The 20,499-nt window shown below is 40.3% G+C and overlaps 1 protein-coding gene across 4 annotated transcripts in view; it reads right to left on the bottom strand.

The window, feature by feature from the left end:
- The window catches only part of bmpr1a (bone morphogenetic protein receptor type 1A), a 169,267-nt gene that overhangs the window by 52,793 nt on the left and 95,975 nt on the right, over positions 1–20,499 (bottom strand). For 2 of the 4 annotated variants that reach the window (XM_033012670.1, XM_033012669.1), the window contains one exon: positions 2,107–2,290. In XM_033012670.1, the coding sequence (XP_032868561.1) occupies positions 2,107–2,173 (67 nt within the window). In that variant the 5' untranslated portion in view covers positions 2,174–2,290. The remainder of the gene's footprint in view (positions 1–2,106; positions 2,291–20,499) is intronic. The other 2 variants (XM_033012672.1, XM_033012671.1) reach the window with 1 other exon arrangement.

Below are 20,499 nucleotides of genomic sequence, written 5' to 3' on the forward strand. Positions count from 1 at the left end.
GAGAAGGAATGGGTGACATTTCGGGTCGGGACCTTTCTTCAGACTGTCCCACTGAATTATTTTATTTTATTTTATTTGTTTATTTGTTCCGAACAAGTAAAGACATAAATAGGAATAAATAACAACAACAAAATCGAAATAGTCAAACAATTGGACATTCCAGGCAATATTTGCAAAGCAATGAAAAGCATAAAGCAAAATTTAAATGTCCAACACTTTTTCTTTACAAGCTCAAAAAGGAGTGAGAAGAATAACTTATTTAATCTCACCCCTTCTCTCTAAACCCTTCTTCCATATTTAATAATTAATTAATTGATAATAATAATACCCCAGACAATTTTTAGAGATGCATACAGACATATATATACATACAACTGATATACACATACAAGTAATATGTATGAAGTAACCAAAAAACATAAATTAATAATAAATAAAATAATAAATAAACATTAACCCCTGTTTGTCAACCATCCCCTTCATCCCTGTACCTTATGAAAAAAAGTTTTTTGTATGTCATTTTGAACTGGTTCATGTTTGGACATTGCTTTAACTCCACATTCAAACTGTTCCACAATCCTACTCCACAGACCGAAATACAAAAAAAAAATTCTGGTCGTGCGGACTCTTTGTACCTTAAAATTAAATATTCTTCTTAAATTATAACCCCCCACTCGCTCATTGAATAATTTTTGTATATTTCCAGGTAAGTTTTTATTTTTGGCCCTAAACATTATCTGTGCTGTTTTAAATGCAACCAAATCTTCTAATTTTAATAATTTTGACTGTAAGAATAATGGATTAGTGTGACCCAGATACCTGACATTGTGAATAATACGTATTGCTCTTTTTTGAAGAATAGTTAATGAATGTAGCGAACTTTTATAGTTATTGCCCCAGACTTCTGCACAGTAATTTAAATAGGGTAAGATTAGTGAACAGTAGAGAATGCGGAGTGATTTATGATCCAGAACCTGCTTAACTTTGTGTAATACAGAAATGCTTTTTGACAGTTTGGATTGTACATGTTTAATGTGTGATTTCCAGCTGATTCTATCATCCATTATAACCCAAAGAAATTACTCCAGGTTTTTGCGTCTATCTTCAAAAGAAGTTACATGATCGAATGAATCCATTTGATCCGTTACATCTATGCATGCTAATAAAAAAGATACAATCAGTGTAGCTTCCAAACAAAGCAAATTTCCTGAAGGAGCAAGTTAGTTAATTTTCTTCCATTTTACATCAGATTCAAGATTATTGGAGTCAGATGCTGAAGATCAATATTACAGCATTTTACATTTTAAGATGGACCTCAAATGCTTACACTCCAGACAATGCTCTTACACTCCAGACAAATAAAGTGATAACGACACACATCAAAAGTAACATGATACACACTGCTTACAATGCCCTCCATAATGTTTGGGACAAAGACTCATCATTTGGGACTATGTTTAAACACTGCTGTAATTTCTACATGGTGAAACCAAAATGTATAAAAATACCCTTTATTAAAATCTGACAATGTGCACTTTAACCACATGTAATTTTTTTCTATTACAAATCTCAAATTGTGGAGTACAGAGGCAAATATATAAATGATGGGTCTTTATCCCAAACATTGTGGAGGGCACTGTATATTTCACAACTTTCCTCAACACGATACCCCTACCTCCTTAAATATGATGGAGGCAGGGTGAAAATGGGTTTAAATTAAATCACCAAAACACATTTACTTCTCTCAAAATATAAAGACAGAAAATTAAATTCCCTGCTTTTCCTTTAGCATTAAGGTGCAATTTCAAAATCGAAACATTTAAAAACAACAATCTAGACTTACACAGCTTTTGTGATATTGTTTCTCAGGAACATTTCAAAACAGTTTGAAATAAATAAATAAAACAGTTTCAAAATATGAAACGTCAAATAAGGATGTTAGATGATTAAAAGCTTGGTTAAAGAACCTTAAAGGAGAATGGTAGAGAGGCAATGGACAGAACGGTTTAGAAATCGAATTCTAGATTTTGAGCGAGAAGCTGAATTAGTAACTGCAAGTGGATGTTCACTGAAAATATGAAAGAAATCTGAAAGTACAGGATTTACCTTGAATCTGTAGAATCAGTAGTATGTATGTTCCAAAAACAGGAACCGCAACTCTGTGGACAGTCATTCCTGCAGTTGTTACAACCTCCTCAGCTCTCGAGTTGCAAGTGTATATGTTCTTGGGAATCAGATCAGGAGGAACGGTCGACAACACAAAGTATACTTCGTTTGGTTGTTAACTATTCTGAAAGAAAGCAGGCCGATAATAAAAATTAGATGAATTTTCATTAAAAATGAATTGACACTTTCAATTACATGCTCAGAAAATGTATTGGGTTTTAATTTCCAGAAGGATTCAATTCAAAGCAAATGATAAATTTATAAAGAACCATTTCACTGCGAATTAACCGCAACCATCAGATTTCCAACATAATTTATTAGTTATTTATCTGCTTATTTTCCTGAAGCACTGGCAAATAAATGTTGCTAATTTTACTGCTGTACCATCAACATTACACACCCTACAAAATGCAAAAATGAACTATAACTGAGAAACATATAAAATAGGTGCAGGAGTAGGCCATTCGGACCTTCGAACCAGCACCACCATTCAATATGATCATGGCTGATCTTCCAAATCAGTACACCGTTCCTGTTTTCTCCCCATACCCTTTGATTCCGTTAGCCCTAAGAGCTATATCTAACTCTCCCTTGAATACATCTAACTTAATGTTAGAAAGACACAAAATGCTGGTGTAACTCGGCGAGTCAGGCAGCATCTCTGGAGAATTACAAGTCCTACAATTAATGAGAACAAGCAATTTGAGACTACTGCTCTGCACTTTCAATTGGAAGCCACACCTCTCTCATGATCAAGCTTCATGTTGTCCCACTACCATTCTCATAAAAAGTTAATACCCTGTAATGTATTAACTTAGATCGTGTTTTTTTTTAATATTGTGCTTTTTTACGCCATGAATCAAGTCATTTTTAAAGAATAGGATTTCAATTTCTTTAAGGTGAAGGGGAACAAGACAGAAATTGAAAAAGATGACTTCCTACCTTTCTGTGGGTGGGAAAATTGCGCCACTGGTTTTATGTAATGAACTTTATAAAACTATTTGCACGTTAGGTTAAATTTGGCATTTTGTGTGTGGCAGCAATTGATCCCAAGTGTGACGATATTCATAAAACTATACAAGAATAAAGCATTAGATTCGTAAATACGGTGCCAAGTAATGTATTGGCTTTGTGCAGGATGGCACAGTACATCGAGGATTTCTGGAGTAACTCTCATCCAAGCAAATGGAAAATATTTCACCACACTCCTTATATGCCTTGTGGATGGTGGAAAGAATCTGTGGATTCAGGTGAGTTACTTTAGGAAGTTCTGACCCACTTTCTTAGCCTTATCTGATCCATAAATTTCTGATCGACGTGACTTGGGTTTTGTTGATAACGTTGACCCAGGATAGATGGTTTGATTCTTTGATGGCTGTGGACATTTGCCACCTATCATCTCATGCCTTGAACAATGTCTAGGTCTTACTGCCTGCACACTTGGGTGTTTTATTTTCATAAGGGATTTAATAGAGATGATATCTGAAATAGCCCGACTCTGTCACCATCTTGCATGTTAAAAGAATAATTAGGCTATCAAATGTCACAAGCAATTTCTGATTCTGAAATATACTGAACTGGTTTACATTTGACTTTTTACATACACTTGCGGTATCATAAACCAATCCTTCATAAAAGTTCTTGTATGGGATTAAAATATTTTTTCAAGTCACATTGCAATGAAGCACATTAAATAGATCACAAATGAAGATGGAGTTATTATTTAAATCATTTCGCAACAAATGATACAAATATCTTCTTGGCCCATTTTCTTTTACATCTGATGTTGGTAAATATTAGTTTTGCACATAGTTAATTTCACAATTTTAAAAATATCTATTAAATCAACTTTTAACCACCATGAACTTGTTCATATCAACAAAAGTGTTTGAGTGTACACCAAGGAAGAAATCAATTAGTAGTTCAAAAGGAGTATCATGCTGATTTGAAACAGGCATCACTGTACTAGAGAGAAACAAGGAATTGCAGATGCTGGTTTACGAAAAAAGACACAAGTGTCTTTGTACACCCATTTGTACGTCATACAGTTTTAACTCAGCGGATCAGGTAGCATCTCTGGAGAACATGGATAGGTGACGTAGCGGGTAATTCTGCAATTGTGCTATCCACAATTATGTCTGATGTCATAAACCAAGACAATAAGTAGGTTGTAAGCTGTAAGCATTATGGTGTAAGAATATGTAAGGAACTTGTGTATTAAAATGGAATGGTGTGCAAGAATTCGAATATCACTGTACCTTAATTGGTACACGTGACGATAAAAGGCCTTCGAAACCTTTGAAAGGAAAGATTGGTTTGAAATGCTGAAATATTTTACTTTCAATGTAAATTCAGATTCAGATTGGATGATCCTAGGCAAATAGGAGATAAGAAAGCTTTTACAGACAGAGCAGTAACTGGAGGAAAAACTAGATCTTTATTTTTGCAGTGAGAATTGAATTATTGACAAATGGCTACAGAACAAATTGATAGCGAGGAAAAACATGATTTTCTTTTCTTATTCAGCTATTTCAGGGTAAACCTTTAGTGCAGTTCCATCATAGCAGTATGGCATCTATACAGTTGAGAAGTGAATATCAACCTGATACCTCAGAGAGATTCACTTTGGCTGATGCCAAATCTTCCTCTGGTCCGGCAAAACAAGTTAGCCGGGAAAACATCAAAATCCTCAATCCTGATAAAAGTGCTGTGCAGATTGTTTGTACACAAGCAATGGAAAAGTTTTTTAATGTAAAAGCTGTAATATTAGTACTTATTAATTTTGGGAAATCAAATAAAACTAACTGCATTCATCTTTTTGATGGCAGAATCTGAGAATATCTATTGACACCCAGAAAATGTCAAACATAAGAGGACTGACAGTGTTTTAAGATAACTGATGAGAAATTTAATTGCCTGAATTTTTCAAGAGCTAAACATTATCATAGTCTGTTGGACTGACCGCAGTGGCTGAGATGTTGTAACGTTCAACTACATGGGCAGCACAGTAGCACAGCTGGTAGAGTTGCTGCCTCACAGCACCAGAGACCAGAGTTCAATCCTGATCTCCGATGCTGTCGGTGTGAAGTTTGCACGTTCTCCGTGACCACGAGGATTTCCTCCCACATTCCAAAGACATGCGGGTTTGTAAGTTTATTGGCATCTGCAATATCATAGGGCTCTTAAAAATAGCGGAGTCAGGGGATATGGGGAGAAGGCAGGAACGGGGTACTGATTGGGGATAATCAACCATGATCACATTAAATGGCGGTGCTGGCTCGAAGGGCCGAATGGCCTACTCCTGCACCTATTGTCTATTGTCTATCATTTGTCAGAATGTCTACAAACATGTATGTCGGTGTTGGACAGTCGTTCAAAATTACACACAAGGAACTTCAAATGCTGGAATCTGGAGCAAAAAGCACAAAGTGCTGAACCCATACGTGCACACCAGGCCACCATCTCACCGGCCGTAACTGATCTCATCACTTCTGGCATCTTCCCTCCATAGCTTCCAACCGTATCATTCCTCAGCCCTGTACTTCCTACTTCTATCTCCTTCCCAAAATCCACCATCAGGGCTGCTCTGGCAGACTCATTGTTTCTGCTTGCTCCTGGTCCCACAGAATTCATCACTAACTACGTTGACTCTTTCTTGTGTGTCCCCCCCCCCCATGTCTAACATCTGAGACACATCATACACTCTTCAACATTTCAATAACTTTCTATTGCTAGGCCCCCATCGCCTCATCCTTACCATGGATGTCCAGTCCCAGGACCCTCCAGTTCGTCCTTGAACAGAGACCTAATCAGTTCTCCTCTACTAACACTCTCTTCCGGCTGATGGAACGTGTCCTAAGCAACTAATTGTTCCAAACATATACTGGCACCATCCCCAAACTTTTACCGTACTACATTGACGACTGCATTGGGGCGGACTCCTACACCTATGCAGAGCTGATTGATTTCATTAACTTCACCACTAACTTTCACCCTGCCCTCAAATTTACTTGGACTATCTCTGATACATCTCTCCCCTTTCTCAATCTCTCTGCCTCCCTAACAGGGGACAGGCTATTAACTGGCATCTACTATAAACACTGACCTCCTTGGTCAACTGGACCTCGCCTCTTCCCACCCTACCTCTTGCAAAGATCCTAGTCTGAAGAAGTGTCCCGATCCAAAACATTACCTATCTATGTTTCCTCGAGATGCTGCTTGACCTGCTGAGTTGCTCCAGCACTGTTTTTTGCTTTGAGTCGTTCAAATTTATTTGCTTTGGCTACACACAACTTATTCAGATACAAGTACTATATTTACCCTCTCTTGTAATCCTCGTTCACATCAGTCATTCCTTTTGATTTTCAATCCTGCCAGTCTTCATTGTGGTCACAGACATTACTTGTTCTTTCAGCCTCTCTCTCTTCCCTCTATTTCTGTGCTTGCTGCAATCTGATGTGCCCATTTAAAAAAAACTTTAATTGAAGATTAATGACCAAGGAGCTCTGTTTCTTTCACCACAGACTCAGCCCAACCTGCTGAATATATTCACAACTTTCTGATTTTTATTTCAACTTTCCAGCATCTGCACAACATTGCTTTTCCGTTATTGTTAGGGCACTGAGACCACAAACATGGTTTCGTGAGGGAAAAACATGTTGGCATTTCAAATTTTTTTTGCCAAAATTCTTAATTTAAATATTGTCTTCATTCACTCAACACAAACCCGGCATTAATCAACCGCAATCGTTAGTAGCCGGGTCTCACTGACACACAGCTGCATGGATAGTTGAGCAGCTGCCTCACCGCTCCAGAGATCTGGGTTTGATCCAAATTTCTGGTGCCGTCTACAAAGAGTTTGCATATTCTTCCAAAGTCTGTATGATTTTCACAAAGTCCTCCCGTTTCCGCCAATTTCCCCAAAAATGTTCAGGTCTGTGGGTTAAAAGGCCACTGTAGATTACATGTCATGCGTACATGTGTTGTCATATGCGGTGAGAAAATAGGCTGGGGTCGGTGTCGATGGTCAGTGCGGCTCTGTGGTCAGATGGGCTCGTTTCCATGCTGCATCTCTCTGACTCATATTCACCACTCTAACCATGAAACGGCAACGATTTTTCCCCATCAAGTTATTGGCATTCAGAAATACACAGGTAACACAAGTGTCGGAAGGAACTGCAGATGCTGGTTTAAACTGAAGATTACAGTGAAGAGTTACAAAATGCTGGAGTAACTCAGTAGGACAGGCAGCATCTCTGGAGAATCTCGGGTGACGTTTCGGGTCGAGACACTTCTTCAGACTCCAAAGAAGGGTCTGAAACATAGAAACATAGAAAATAGGTGCAGGAGGAGGCCATTTGGCCCTTCGAGCCAGCACCGCCATTCATTGTGTTCATGGCTGATCATCCCCTATCAATAACCCGTGCCTGCCTTCTCCCCATATCCCTCGACTCCACTAGCCCCTAGAGCTCTATCTAACTGTCTCTTAAATCCATCCAGTGACTTGGCCTCCTCTGTGGCAGGGAATTCCACAAATTCATAACTCTCTGGGTGAAAACCAGTCTTAAATGACCTCCCCTTTATTCTAAGACCGTGGCCCCTGGTTCTGGACTCACCCAACATTGGGAACATTTTTCCTGCATCTAGCTGGATGAAGAAGGGTCTCGACCCAAAACGTCACCCATTCCTTCTCTCCAGAGATGCTGCCTGTCCCACTGAGTTACTCCAGGTAACACAAGTAGCAGAACTTGCAAATAGAATTGCTTCACAAACCAATTACATTTTGTTTTAAAAAAGGGACCGGTAGTTTTTAACTGTGTTGAAAAGCAAAGCGGAGAAACAGTCCAATAAATTCAATGCTCTCACATTCATTCAGGTGTCTGTGTTAAGCATCTGTAAATCAAATGCCAACAGACAACTGGAGACCAAACAACTAAACAGTAATTAACCAAATTCAAGTCTTGACACAAGATTATACCCTTCAAAGCACATTCTTGTGATTTCTTTTTAAGTTGCAGCGCATGAACAATGTGTATAGACTTAATTTTCACTTAAAAAAAAAATGTAAAGCCCGACAATTTATTCCTAACAATAAGTAGTATGGGTAGCTTCCATCTTCCCATAATGCACATTCATTGGTGCATTTCAATTAATTCACTCAGAAGAATGGATAATCCTACTTCAATCAGGTTCTGTCATTACAATAATATGGGTTGTCAGGATTAGGGTGTCCACAAATAAATTAGATGCTACAAGGCTGGTGAAATAACCTCTGTAATTAAAATATCAATGCGACACAAAGCAGATTTGTGCTCAGATGAATAGAAGACTGGCATTGCTTTTCTTTGGCCCCTTGTTTCTGGGGATTTGACCTACTGACCCGGTGCTATTATTCGTGAATGGCTAAACATGTCTAAGGCATTTGTGAAAGGATGAGCTGTAATTATCATCAGTAGTCATTTCCACCATTAATAACCTGATCTGCGCGTTCCTTGGGACCTTGGCAGATTTTATTTTAATTGTTGTTCTGAACAACATTCATGAGGACGACAAATTAGTGGGAGAGAGGGGAGGCTCATGTCGCATCTTATTTTCACAAGGGGAAACAACCCGGGACCTGTGGCCTGCTTTTCACACATCCATGATTCTCGGATTATGAAAAGCTCCTTACTGCAAAGAACTGACAACAAACATCTTAGGAGGGGAGAACAAAGTCAGTGCCTCAAATGAAGGCAGTGACAGATTCCCATGTCAGCCACTTGAGACTACAGGGTGTTGGACCATTTCCAAGGTTAACACACACAGCACTACTATCTGGCAGCAGGGCACACCACATTCCAAGCTTGGGTCAATCTATTGACTTTTTTTGTCTCTGCGTGCAAGCAGACATTTGTGCAACAATTACTCTCTCCCCTTCCTACTCTGAATTGTAATACAATACAATGCAATTACAGGAACATATGGTTCAGCAAAGTGCATGTAATGTTTAACTTGCGTTTTCAATTGAATTTGTAATTCATAAAAGGTTCTGCAGAGTTGCAACCCTCGAAAATGTTTAAATCGAGGATTCGCTGTGGAGACCTGCGTGTAATTCTACCACTATTTAACGAGCATAATCGCTACGCCCGCGTTAAACAGCTACTGAACAATTTGAGAGGTGAGATTCAAGAGAAATACAAGTATTTCGATCTAGTAGAGAAACTATATTGTCAAAATATTAAATTTGTCATTTGTCAATTGGTAAATTAAGTTATGAGCGAGGCTTCTTTAATAAAATATGTATAAGAACTTAAGACAATAGGAGCAGGAGGAAGTCACTTGGCCCCTCGAGCCTACCTCCTTATTCATGGCTGATCTGCCCTAGGCCTCATCTCTTCTGTACCAGTTCCCCAGACCCTCAGTTCCTTGATAAAAAGTAGAGAAATTATAAAATGACTAAAGCTTCAACAGGATCCTCTAACTCAAGCTTTTTATTTCACCAAGGGTTCTCCAGTGCAATTCCCTTTCCCCCAGTTTGTATATCATTGTTTTCTTTTGGCTTGTGCATTTAAATCCCACCCTGCAAGCTAATAAAGCTTTGCTGCATTCGCACAGCTCCAGCCACTTGGGTAAGATCCTGACCTGACTAGGTGGGTTTCCTCCAGGTGCTCCAGTTTCCACCCACACACTGGGATTTTCTAGGTTTTGTGTTTATTGGCTGCAACAAATTATCCCTGGTTTAGGTAGGTAGTAGAAAAACAGGGATGAAGTCTATAAGCAAGCTATAGAGTAGTTACCAGGAAATATGTGGGCGATCCAGAACCAGGGGCCACAGTCTTAGAATAAAGGGGAGGTTACTTAAGACTGAGGTGAGAAAAAACTTTTCCACTCAGAGAGTTGTGAATTTATGGAATTCCCTGTCACAGAGGGCAGTGGAGACCAAGTCACTGGATGGATTTAAGAGAGAGTTAGATAGAGCTCTAGGGGCTAGTGGAGTCAAGGGATATGGGGAGAAGGCAGGCACGGGTTATTGATAGGGGACGATCAGCCATGATCACAATGAATGGCGGTACTGGCTCGAAGGGCCGAATGGTCTCCTCCTGCACCTATTTTCTATGGTTCTATGTTTCTATGATCGTGATTGCTCTGAAAACTGACAAAGTCGATAGGCATAAAGAAAATATGTGTGAAAATAAAGAACGGGTGGGAACATTGTAAAGAGAGCGAAATATATAGATTTTCCTCTGAATATGATCACATTATATATTTTCCTCACTTAGATCATGCTATCAATTTTATACAATATTATATGCTTATATAAATCATTTGGTATTTTATTTTATGGCCAACTGAAAGAAAGACTCAACAAACATCAATGTTTCAAACATGTAGTTTAATTGGAAAGAAATTTGTTTAAATTCACTGCAAGCAAAATTTAACTTTGGCAGACTCCTTAAAACAACTACTCAATTTGCAGCTGAGCATTAGAAATGTGGAACGCGGGCTGAGTGCTGAGCAACTGCAGGGACAAAATGGCTTCCAACAGACAGGATACTTATGAGAAGAAGAACCACTCATACAAAGTCAGGAGGACACCCAATGTAACAAGAACACAGCACTGAACCAAAGATACACTCAAAATGCTGAGTAACTCAGCAGGACAGACAGCATCTCTGGAGAGAAGGAATGGGTGACGTTTCGGGTTGAGACCTTTCTTCAGACCTGACACTGAACCATGTCTTTTGTGAGGAAGAATGATAGGTCAGGTGTGCCAGAGCAAACATGGCTGGCAAAGAGCTCACATTTAAAGACGTTATTGCACACATCTCTGTCCAATTCATCCTAGACTGCAAGGAAAATGTCTCCAAGGTTACGCTGAGGTGATGCTCACTTTTTACAGCAAGAACCATGGCTGTAGCACATCTGTAGCACTCTGCTTGTTGACGCCAAGACAACTTTGACTCAGCATCTTAACATGCAGTGGCAGCTAATCAATCCCATATTTCAGAACTTTCTGCACACGATAGCAATAAACAGGTCACATGGTCTCTTACTCCAGGAAAGAGAGTTGGATGTTTTTTCTTCTGCAAAGACCGTCAGGTTAAACAAACTTTATGCAGGCTTCCCAAAGGTTTTGGGGTTTAAGGATTTAGACGACTGCATTCTAACATTTATCTATTCCATTCAGGCAGACCCATTATCTGCCATATAGCACTGCCCTATTTGTTCAATCCAACGGGATTAACATGGCCCTATTCGTACCTGAAGATAAACACAAAATCCCGGAGTAACTCAGCGACACAGGCAACATCTCTGGAGAGAAGGAATGGGTGACATTTCGGGTTGAGACAGAGTTGGAGGAAAAAGAAACGAGAGATATAGACGGGAATGTGGAGAGATACAGAACAAATGAATGAAAGATATGCAAAAAAGTAACTATGTTAAAGGAAACGGGCCATTGTTGGCTGCTTGCTAGGTGAGAACGAGAAGCTGGTGCAACTTGGGTGGGGAGGGATGGAGAGAGAGGGTGGGAATGCAGGGGTTACTTGAAGTTAGAAGAATCAATATTCATACCACTATGTTGTAAACTGACTGCCCAAGTGAAATACGAGATGCTCCAATTTATGTCTGTTTGTGTCCATCTTCGGTTTAAATCAGCATCTGCAGTTCCTTCCTACACACCTATCCTTAGTTGTTTGGCTCCTGATCATTTTCCAGCTCACTATTACACTGACAACCATCACGTTACCATGAAAGATCATGACCCAAATCGTCACCTTTTTCTCCAAAGATGCTCCCTGACCTGCTGAGTTACTCCAGTAGTTGGTGTCATTTTCTGTACACCACTACCTGCAGTTCCTTGCATCTACATTATGGACAATGGCATTTAGGGTCCCAGGAATGAGTAGGTTAACTTATGATGAGCGTTTGTCGACACTGGGCCTGTACTCGCTGGAGTTTAGCAGAATGAGCGGGGGGACCTCATTGAAACATACAAAATAGTGAAAGGCTTGGATAGAGTGGATGTGGAGAGGATGCTTCCACTAGTGAGAGAATCTAGGATTCAAGGCCATAGCCTCCGAATTAAGGGATGTTCTTTTAGGAAAGAGATGAGGAAAAATCTCTTTAGTCAGAGGGTGGTGAATCTGTGGAATTCTTTGCCACAGAAGGCAAACCTATATTTTTACGGCATAGATTCTTGATTAGTACAGGTGTCAGAGGTTATGGGGAGATGGGGTTAGGAGGGAGAGATAGACCAGCAATGATTGAATGGCGGAGTAGACTTGATGGGCCGAATGGCCTAATTCTACGCCTATCAATTATGACCTTATGACTTTAAAGTTTGAAAGCAGAAAACCTAATGTGTTCAAAATTATGAGGGGCTTTGTCAGAGCTAATGGAAATTATTCCTGATGAGAGAGTTAGTAATGAGAGAACAAAATATTACATGTGGTAATAGAACTGGGGTGGAAATATTTTTATTCTGTGAGTTTTGATGGTTTAAAGTGCAGTGTTTGTAAAGATGGAAGCAGATTCAACACCAAATTTTAAGTAATTAAGTACATATTTAAAAAGGAAAAACTCGTAGGGCAAAGAGTAGACTTTTCTATTAACATTTCCTTGTAAATGCCTTCCAGAATCTGTTGACATTCCTTTCCATACACAAAACAAAAAATTAAACTAAGTTTGAAAATGTAATGAAAAATGTAACGTGGTCAAATCAATGTTGGTTCTCTGATCATGTTTGTCCAAGGGCTTTGTTATCATGTCGCCAATGAGAGATTCCAGCAGCTTCCCTGCTGCATACATACAATCAACTTAGTTTCCGTCAAATAGAGAGAGAGACATTCACAATTACAATGCAAGGACAACGTTGAATCAGGGTCTTGGAATGTTGTGAAAAGAATGACCTACAATCTACACACTGACTTTAAAACCCCAGGATATAAATCATCATATCTGGGAGATTTACTGCTTTCTAAATTACTCAGGAGTAAAGTAATTTCCTTACGGTATTATAATTGTTCCTTTATTTATAGATTTTACGTAGTTTTGGTACTTTAAACTCTTCATAAACGGTGAAGTCCAATGAAACCATTGTGTGTGTGTGTTCCGTTGCTTTTTCTTAACATCACCACAGATTTTGCCTCCTTTCATTTATTCAAGACCTCCATTTTGCTCTTAAAAAAACATCTCACGTGAATTATTAAAGAAATATGTTTAATTATGCATGTCTTCTCTTCAAAGAAGTGCAAAGACTATCTACATGCACACATAGTTCACCGTTTCCCATTGCATCGTTCCTGTAGATCTACATTTTATTTTTGATACCTCCATCATATTTACTGTGATGACAATAACGGTGCTTCCAAGATGACCTCTTTCCCTCATCAAGCCTTTCCATCCATAAATGTTAACAAGGATCAAAATTTTACAGTCCATTTATTGGCCATGTTCTCTTAAAAACTGCCTTGTACCTCCCCATTGTAAGTAATGGTTCCCCTTATAGTCTCACCTTGCACTCACCAGTTTTGAAATTTTATAGATTATCGCCTGTAATTTCTGATAAACATACCCACTAGACACATCTTTCCCACTCCCTTTCTTCTTAGCAGCAAAATAACCATTCCTTCCATAACATCCTGCTTCCTTGTTCTATCTCTACCAATCACCACTCATTTAGTTAGACAATACTAGGTGGAATCAGGCCCTTCGGTCCACCAAATCCACGCTGTCCAGCGATACTGGAGTATGACCGTATACTAGTTCTTTGTTACCCCACTTATGTATCCTACGTACTAGGGGCAATTTACAGAAGCCAATTAACCTACACGTCTTTGGAATGCTGGAGGAAACCGAGGCACCCGGAGAAAACCCACGCGGTCACAGGGAGAACATGCAAACTCCACACAGACAGCGCTAGTAGTCGGGATCACAACGGGTCTCTGGCGCTATAGGGCAGTAACTCTACCGCTGTGCCACCGTGCCGCCTACAGGGCAGCCTCCCATGCTACCACAGGCGATGCAACACCTGCTGTGTTACCTCTTCTCGTTTGCAGCATGCAGTGACATTTATTCCAGGTGAAGAAGTAATTCACTTGCATTTCTTCCAAATCAGTGCACTACATTCTTGGAATACCCTTCCTTTATTTATTGTTATGCTCTCTGCATTAGTGTATAGGCCAATTATAATCCTTTATCATTAATGCTATATTTTCCCCACTTATGTTTATTAAGAAACATTGTTATGTTTTTCTTCTTTCCTGCTGCCTTCAGCGCTTTTAAAAAAATTCCTACTTTTCATTGAACTTCAAGTGCTTGTGTCTTTTCCATCATAAGACCAGCGCTTTGTTCCCATTCCGTTTTAATATTTGGGCTATTTTCACTTCTATTTACAACAGAACTTTTCATTGGTTTGTGGAACCAAACAGCAGCACATGACATGAAATGCCAGTAGGAAAAACTGAGCTCATTTTTGCAAAATGTTTGCTGACAATCACTGCACACCTCAGTAAAGTTTGAGTGGCTACTTTACAAGGTTAAGAGGAAAGCCCCTACCAAGGACTACTTGAGCAGGATGCTCTGGATTGATATTGACATTTCTAGCTATTTCCACATAATAAAGACAGAAGAGTCCTAATATTAATTATTAGAACTGCGGGGATAGTCACATAGTACTTTGTGATTAAAATCAGAGCAAGAGCTCACGCTGTTTGCGATCACAACAGATTAAAAACATACAGGCACTGTTGGTCTCAACTCACAAGCATAACTTCAGATTCTAAAGATGGATCTTATCTAATTATCTAAGCAAGCACCTCAGAAGTACCATCATATAACTGCTAGTAATACTTACCGGCATTTGTGAGAAGAGGACAAGAGTTAACACTTTAGCTCAGTGACCGTTTGTTAGAACTGGATAGTACACAGACATTAAGTACTCAGACAAAAAAAGTGTTGAAGAAATTGAAGATTGAATAAAAGGTCCGTTCTCAGGTAGAAGGAATGATTAATGATTAAATGCCAAAAGAGTAAACACAGGGCTAACAGAGATGGGAATGGGAATAAGAAATAAAAGATTAGCTTTGGGAATACTGTAAATGGCAGAATGGAAATGATTAATTCAGAAACTGTGATGCTGTTGGTTGGGATTTCAAATTGCTGAATCGGTTGAATGTGTTCGAAGGTAAAAAGTGTAAGGTGCTGTAACCCTTGAACTTCTGTTGACCTGCATTAAAATAGAGTCAGAGGCCAAAAGCTAAAAGGTTACAGTGAAAGCAGAGAATTAAATTGGTAGTTCTGAGTCGAAGTTGCAGGCTGATTAGATGTGTTTAAGAAAGGGATCACAAATCTACATTTTGGCTCCCCACTTATAGTGCAGTTAATAAAGCATGTTAAACTGAATGTACTCTCAACATGGTGTTTGGGGTTCTGTACAGTATATAGGGAGTATGTGATAAAGCAGGTATTATACAGTCTGAAGAAGGGTCTCGACCCGAAATGTCGCCCATTCCTTCTTTCCAAAGATGCTGCCTGTCCCGCTGAGTTACTCCAGCATTTTGTGGCTATCTCAGGTTTTTTCAGTCCCAGGGTGCAGGGAAATATATCGAAGCTTATAGACAGAGCGTCAGAATTTAAGACTTTCTCTTCATCTTCCCAATTACTGGCAGAATGTGTATTTCTATTTTACCTTCATATTACTGTAATGTAACATCAGGCTGAATTAAAGTTAAAAAACACAATTGTAAAGACCTTGGGTAGTAAATAAAGAGGGGGAAAATATATACATATAAATCGTTAATTGTTGACAGTACAGGTGCACAACCTTTTATCCGAAGATCCAAATAACGAAAACCTCCGAATAGCGGCCATTTTTGTCGGTCCTTGAAGAAAGGTCCTTGAAAACGTTCACCGAGGGCGGCCCGCAGAGGTGACAGCGGAACCTCCGGTCGGTCCTCGAAGAAAGGGGAACTAAATCCCCATTCATAAAAGAGAAGGTGAGGGTATATTGCGCGGGAGGGTTAATAATTGACAATATGCTGCTGCCTGCCCGCTGAGTTAAAAAGTTCCCACGGTAGACTCACGATACACAGTGTTTCGTGAGTCTTGCGTGGGAACTTTTTAACTCAGCGGGGCAGGCAGCAGCAGATTGTCGCTCCCTTCAGTATCACCCCACCTACACCCCTCTGCTTCCCGGCCATGTGTGTGACCCCTTCCCTCCCCTCTCCAGCTCCCCGCCCATTGCACCGGCGCGGGGGCTTTGCACTGTCACCGGAGACGTCAGGACCAACGGGACACCGACCCCCAGGCCCACTGCAAGCACGGAGATCCCAGAGACCCACAGCCAACAGCAGCCCAGCCCCGTTCCAACTACAGAGGAACCTGGGTTGCAGATGACGGGGCGCAGCTCGGGGCGTCGTAGGGGCTCATCGGGGAGCGGGTTCCTGTTGGTCTTGACGTCTCCGGCCACCTGCCATCCTCCGGGAACCGTACCGCCCTTGCAGGAGAGTGGGGTTGTTTGCTGTTGCGGAGGGAGGGGGCAAGGGCGGTACAGTTTCCAGTCTCAGCTCCAGTCCAGGGGGGTGGCCGGAGACGTCAGGACCAACGGGACACCGACCCCCAGGCCCACTGCAAGCACGGAGATCCCAGAGACGCACAGCCAGCAGCAACTCCAGCCCAGCCCCGCTCCAACTCCAGAGGAACACGTAGGGGCAGAAGCTGATGGTGTGCAAGGTACGTCTTGTTCTTGGGGTGGCGGATGAGGGGGCGCAGCTCGGGCTGTGGGCATACTGCCACTTGTCGCCGTAGCGGCCCATTAGGGAGCGGATTCCTCTGGAGTTGGAGGGGGAGGGAGGTATTGTGCTGTTTGATCGCCCCCTGCTATCCCAGGGACAGGGAGACACAGCGGCTTTTTAGACTGGTGGGCAATCACTTCCAAAGTTCTGCCCACACAGTCAGTACACCTCTCCTACACTGCATTTCATACAAACATTTATTCTGCAAGAAAAAACTACATTGAAGACTCAAACTCGCGACCGAGTTTACTGCCGGGATCAAGGCGCAAACTCGCGACCTTTCGGATATGAGCCGAGCACTCTACCACTGAGCCAGCCATTAAAATCTACGCTAAAAAATTTCCATTCCGAAGACCGACAAATTCTGAATTACGAAAAGTGTCTGGTCCCAAGGCTTTCGGATAAAAGGTTGTGCACCTGTACCTGCGAAGAGTGTGGCAGGATAAGTCTTATTGATCCACAGAAATATCCAAAGGATGCAACTACGGTACTTTTTCTTTGAGAATGTATCTAATGCTTCTGAAAGTTATTATTATGGAATCTGCTTCTATTACCCTTTCAAGTAGTTTATTCTAAATTGCAACACCGTAAAAAACAAAAAATGCTGTTAACATTCAGCAGACTGGGGAGCTTCAAAGGAGAGAAATTGAGGTAACCCTAACACAAGCCACCATTTCGCTCTGTGCTTCCCCTTCTGTGCATCTGAAATCTCTTTAACTCTAACATCAGCCAGTTCTATTTTCACAGTTGTCTGAACTGCTAAGCATTTCCAATGTTTCTGTTTTTATTTCCAGCAGCTAGAGAATTTTACATTTGCAACATTGCATATTTTTCTTTAATATTTAACTTCTGCCAATTACTTTAATTCTAAGCCCTCTGGTTATTTGATGCTGGAAATATGAAAATAATAACAAAATGCTCGAAACAAACAGGACAGGCAGCATCAGTGCCGAGTGAAACAGGTCATTCTGATAGAGCCTATGGCCTGAAATGGCATTAAAAAAAAGGTAATGGGTCACGTGGCATGGCTATGCTGCAGATTGCAGTGATGGTCATGAAGTTTGATAATAAATTACTGACAAGCACATTATTCTGCCCAAAAGGAAGCTATTCAACCAATCTAGTCAAAATAAAGTTTTGCAACTGCATTACTGGTTTCATTTCTTTGAAAATGCAAGGTGAAAGTTGCCCCTTTCAGATAGGAGGGCATTGATACTGTCTCTCTTGATGAAACTGATCCATTGCTATCTCTTGTCCGATGGCCACTTCTCGGAGCAGGCAGAGAATTAAAGCTTTGGAGATGCCACCTGCAAAAATAAGACAGCTGCCAATACTCTTTTTAAGGCTTAAGCATGAATGGCAATGTGGCAAGTATGTGTGGTTGTTTAGACCCAGTGAGACATCTCGTAAGAGAGAAAAAATATGCTATTGAGGCAAATGTTAGTTAGGGCTTGATTGGTATAGTTCAGTTATAGAAAGGGGCAGATCATTTTTATTAATGGGGATAGAACAGGAATCGCTCTAATCGTATAATCTAATGGAAATTATTTATTCAGCAGCATGTACATTTCAATTTTTATTCTTGTTGAATCATGAATTTAATCCTTTACTCCAAATGCAGATTATTGACAACATACAGGTTAGAAAAGAGTGAAATTTCCATTTTAGTCCTTTCTTCTTTTTCCTCATTTGTCTTGAATTTAATGGGGGGAAGAAGTGGAAGAGAATAAATCCTCACTATTACACAGAGGTATTTTTCAACCCACCGATATTTTGGAAATGTATTTTATCTAGTCAAGGAGAGTGATCATGTTTAAAAGAAAAGTGGATTTAAAAAATGACATAAACCATCAAAGCAACTTTGGAAAAGCCCATGATTACAACTTAAAACACCCCACACACTGGACAATATTAAGTCCAATTATTTTGTGGTTTGTTTCCCGTCATAGGACATCCATCTACAAAATTAGTTCCATCAAGCCATCATGTTTAATTAGCAGCCATTTCCTCACAAAGTGTTTATAATTAGACACACGAAGACGCTACTTCCATCTGTACATACAGGATGCAGGTCACTAACCTATCCCCTCTGATGGAGATAGAGAAGTTTAAAAAAATGAAGCAAATAGTCAAGCCAAAAGTGTTCAAAACAAAATGGGAAATGCTGGAGCAATCGCCAGTCTGGCAGCATACATGAAAGAGGGAAGAATATAGCAACAAAACAAAAACTGCTGGGAGGAACTCAGCAAATTTGCATCTAACATGGATGAAAGAAAAGCGGCATATGAAGGGGAGAGGTTGGTGGAGATGGAACAGCAAATCAGATGGAATGTGTAGGAAGGAACTGCAGATGCTGGTTTAAACCGTAGACACAAAATGCTGGAGTAACTCAGCAGGACAGACAGCATCTCTGGAGAAAAGGAATAGGTGACATCACCTATTCGTTTTCTCCAGAGATGCTGTCTGACCCGCTGAGTTACTCCAGCATTTTATGCCTATATCCAGATAGAATATTTGCCAATATCCATTGTAATTACACAAATTTCCACAGCTATCTTGACTGTATCTCATTCCATCCTATTCCATGTACAAATCTTATTCCATGCTCCCAGTCTCTTCATCTGTTGAATCTTTCCACATTTTGGGTTTTTCTTCACCATTTGCGTCTACCATTTTATTAGTGGAAGTTTCATTTGCAGTCCCTCTAATATCATACTTTCTTTCTATCTCTCAGCCGCAACCAAAATAGAATGTCCCTGTTCCTTTTATCCTCCCCCTCCCTCTCCCTCCAAATAGCCTCCATATTCAGCTGATCATTCTCCATAGTTAAATGCATCCTTCAAGATGATTCCTCACCAGACATATCTTCCCCTCCACATTCCAAGAGGACATCTTCCTGGTTATCTCCATCATCACCATCAACCACTCCCATTCTCACAGTATCCCATGCAACCACACCAGATGCAACACTTGTGCTTTTACCTATTCCCTTTCCTGCATCCAGGGAATCAAATCATTTTTCCTTGTGAAACAGTCATTCGCTCGCAGTTCTTCCAATATAGTTCAGAGAATTTGGGGCTCATGAAGTCTGTTCTACATCAGAGAAACTAAACACAGTTCGGGTAACATTGTTGTGGAATACCTTGTTCAGCGCACAGGGTGATCCCAAGCTTCCAGTTGGCTGACACTTTGATTCTCCACCTATTCTCAATTTCACATCTTATGCTGTTCCAACAAAGCCAAACATAAGTTCAAGGAACAATCTCATTTTCCATCTTTGAGAATGTTGTACCCTTCGGTCTCAATAGTGGGTAGTCTGGCTTTTCCTTCTCTTGAGAGACATTGGTTCATATTTTAATTTATGCCTTTACTTTTCTATCTTAACTGTATTTAATTTTATGGCTACCTTGACATCACAGATGTTTTTTGTTCCTGCGTAACTCAAAACAAGGTTCCTTTGTCAGTTATTCAGTTCTGACAAAGGATCATTGACTCAAAGTGTTGATTCTGCTTCTCTCACCTGACCCGATGAATGCCTCGGGCATTTTCAGTTTTTATT

This window comes from Amblyraja radiata, chromosome 37 (assembly GCF_010909765.2).
Source record: "Amblyraja radiata isolate CabotCenter1 chromosome 37, sAmbRad1.1.pri, whole genome shotgun sequence".
Taxonomy (NCBI): domain Eukaryota; kingdom Metazoa; phylum Chordata; class Chondrichthyes; order Rajiformes; family Rajidae; genus Amblyraja; species Amblyraja radiata.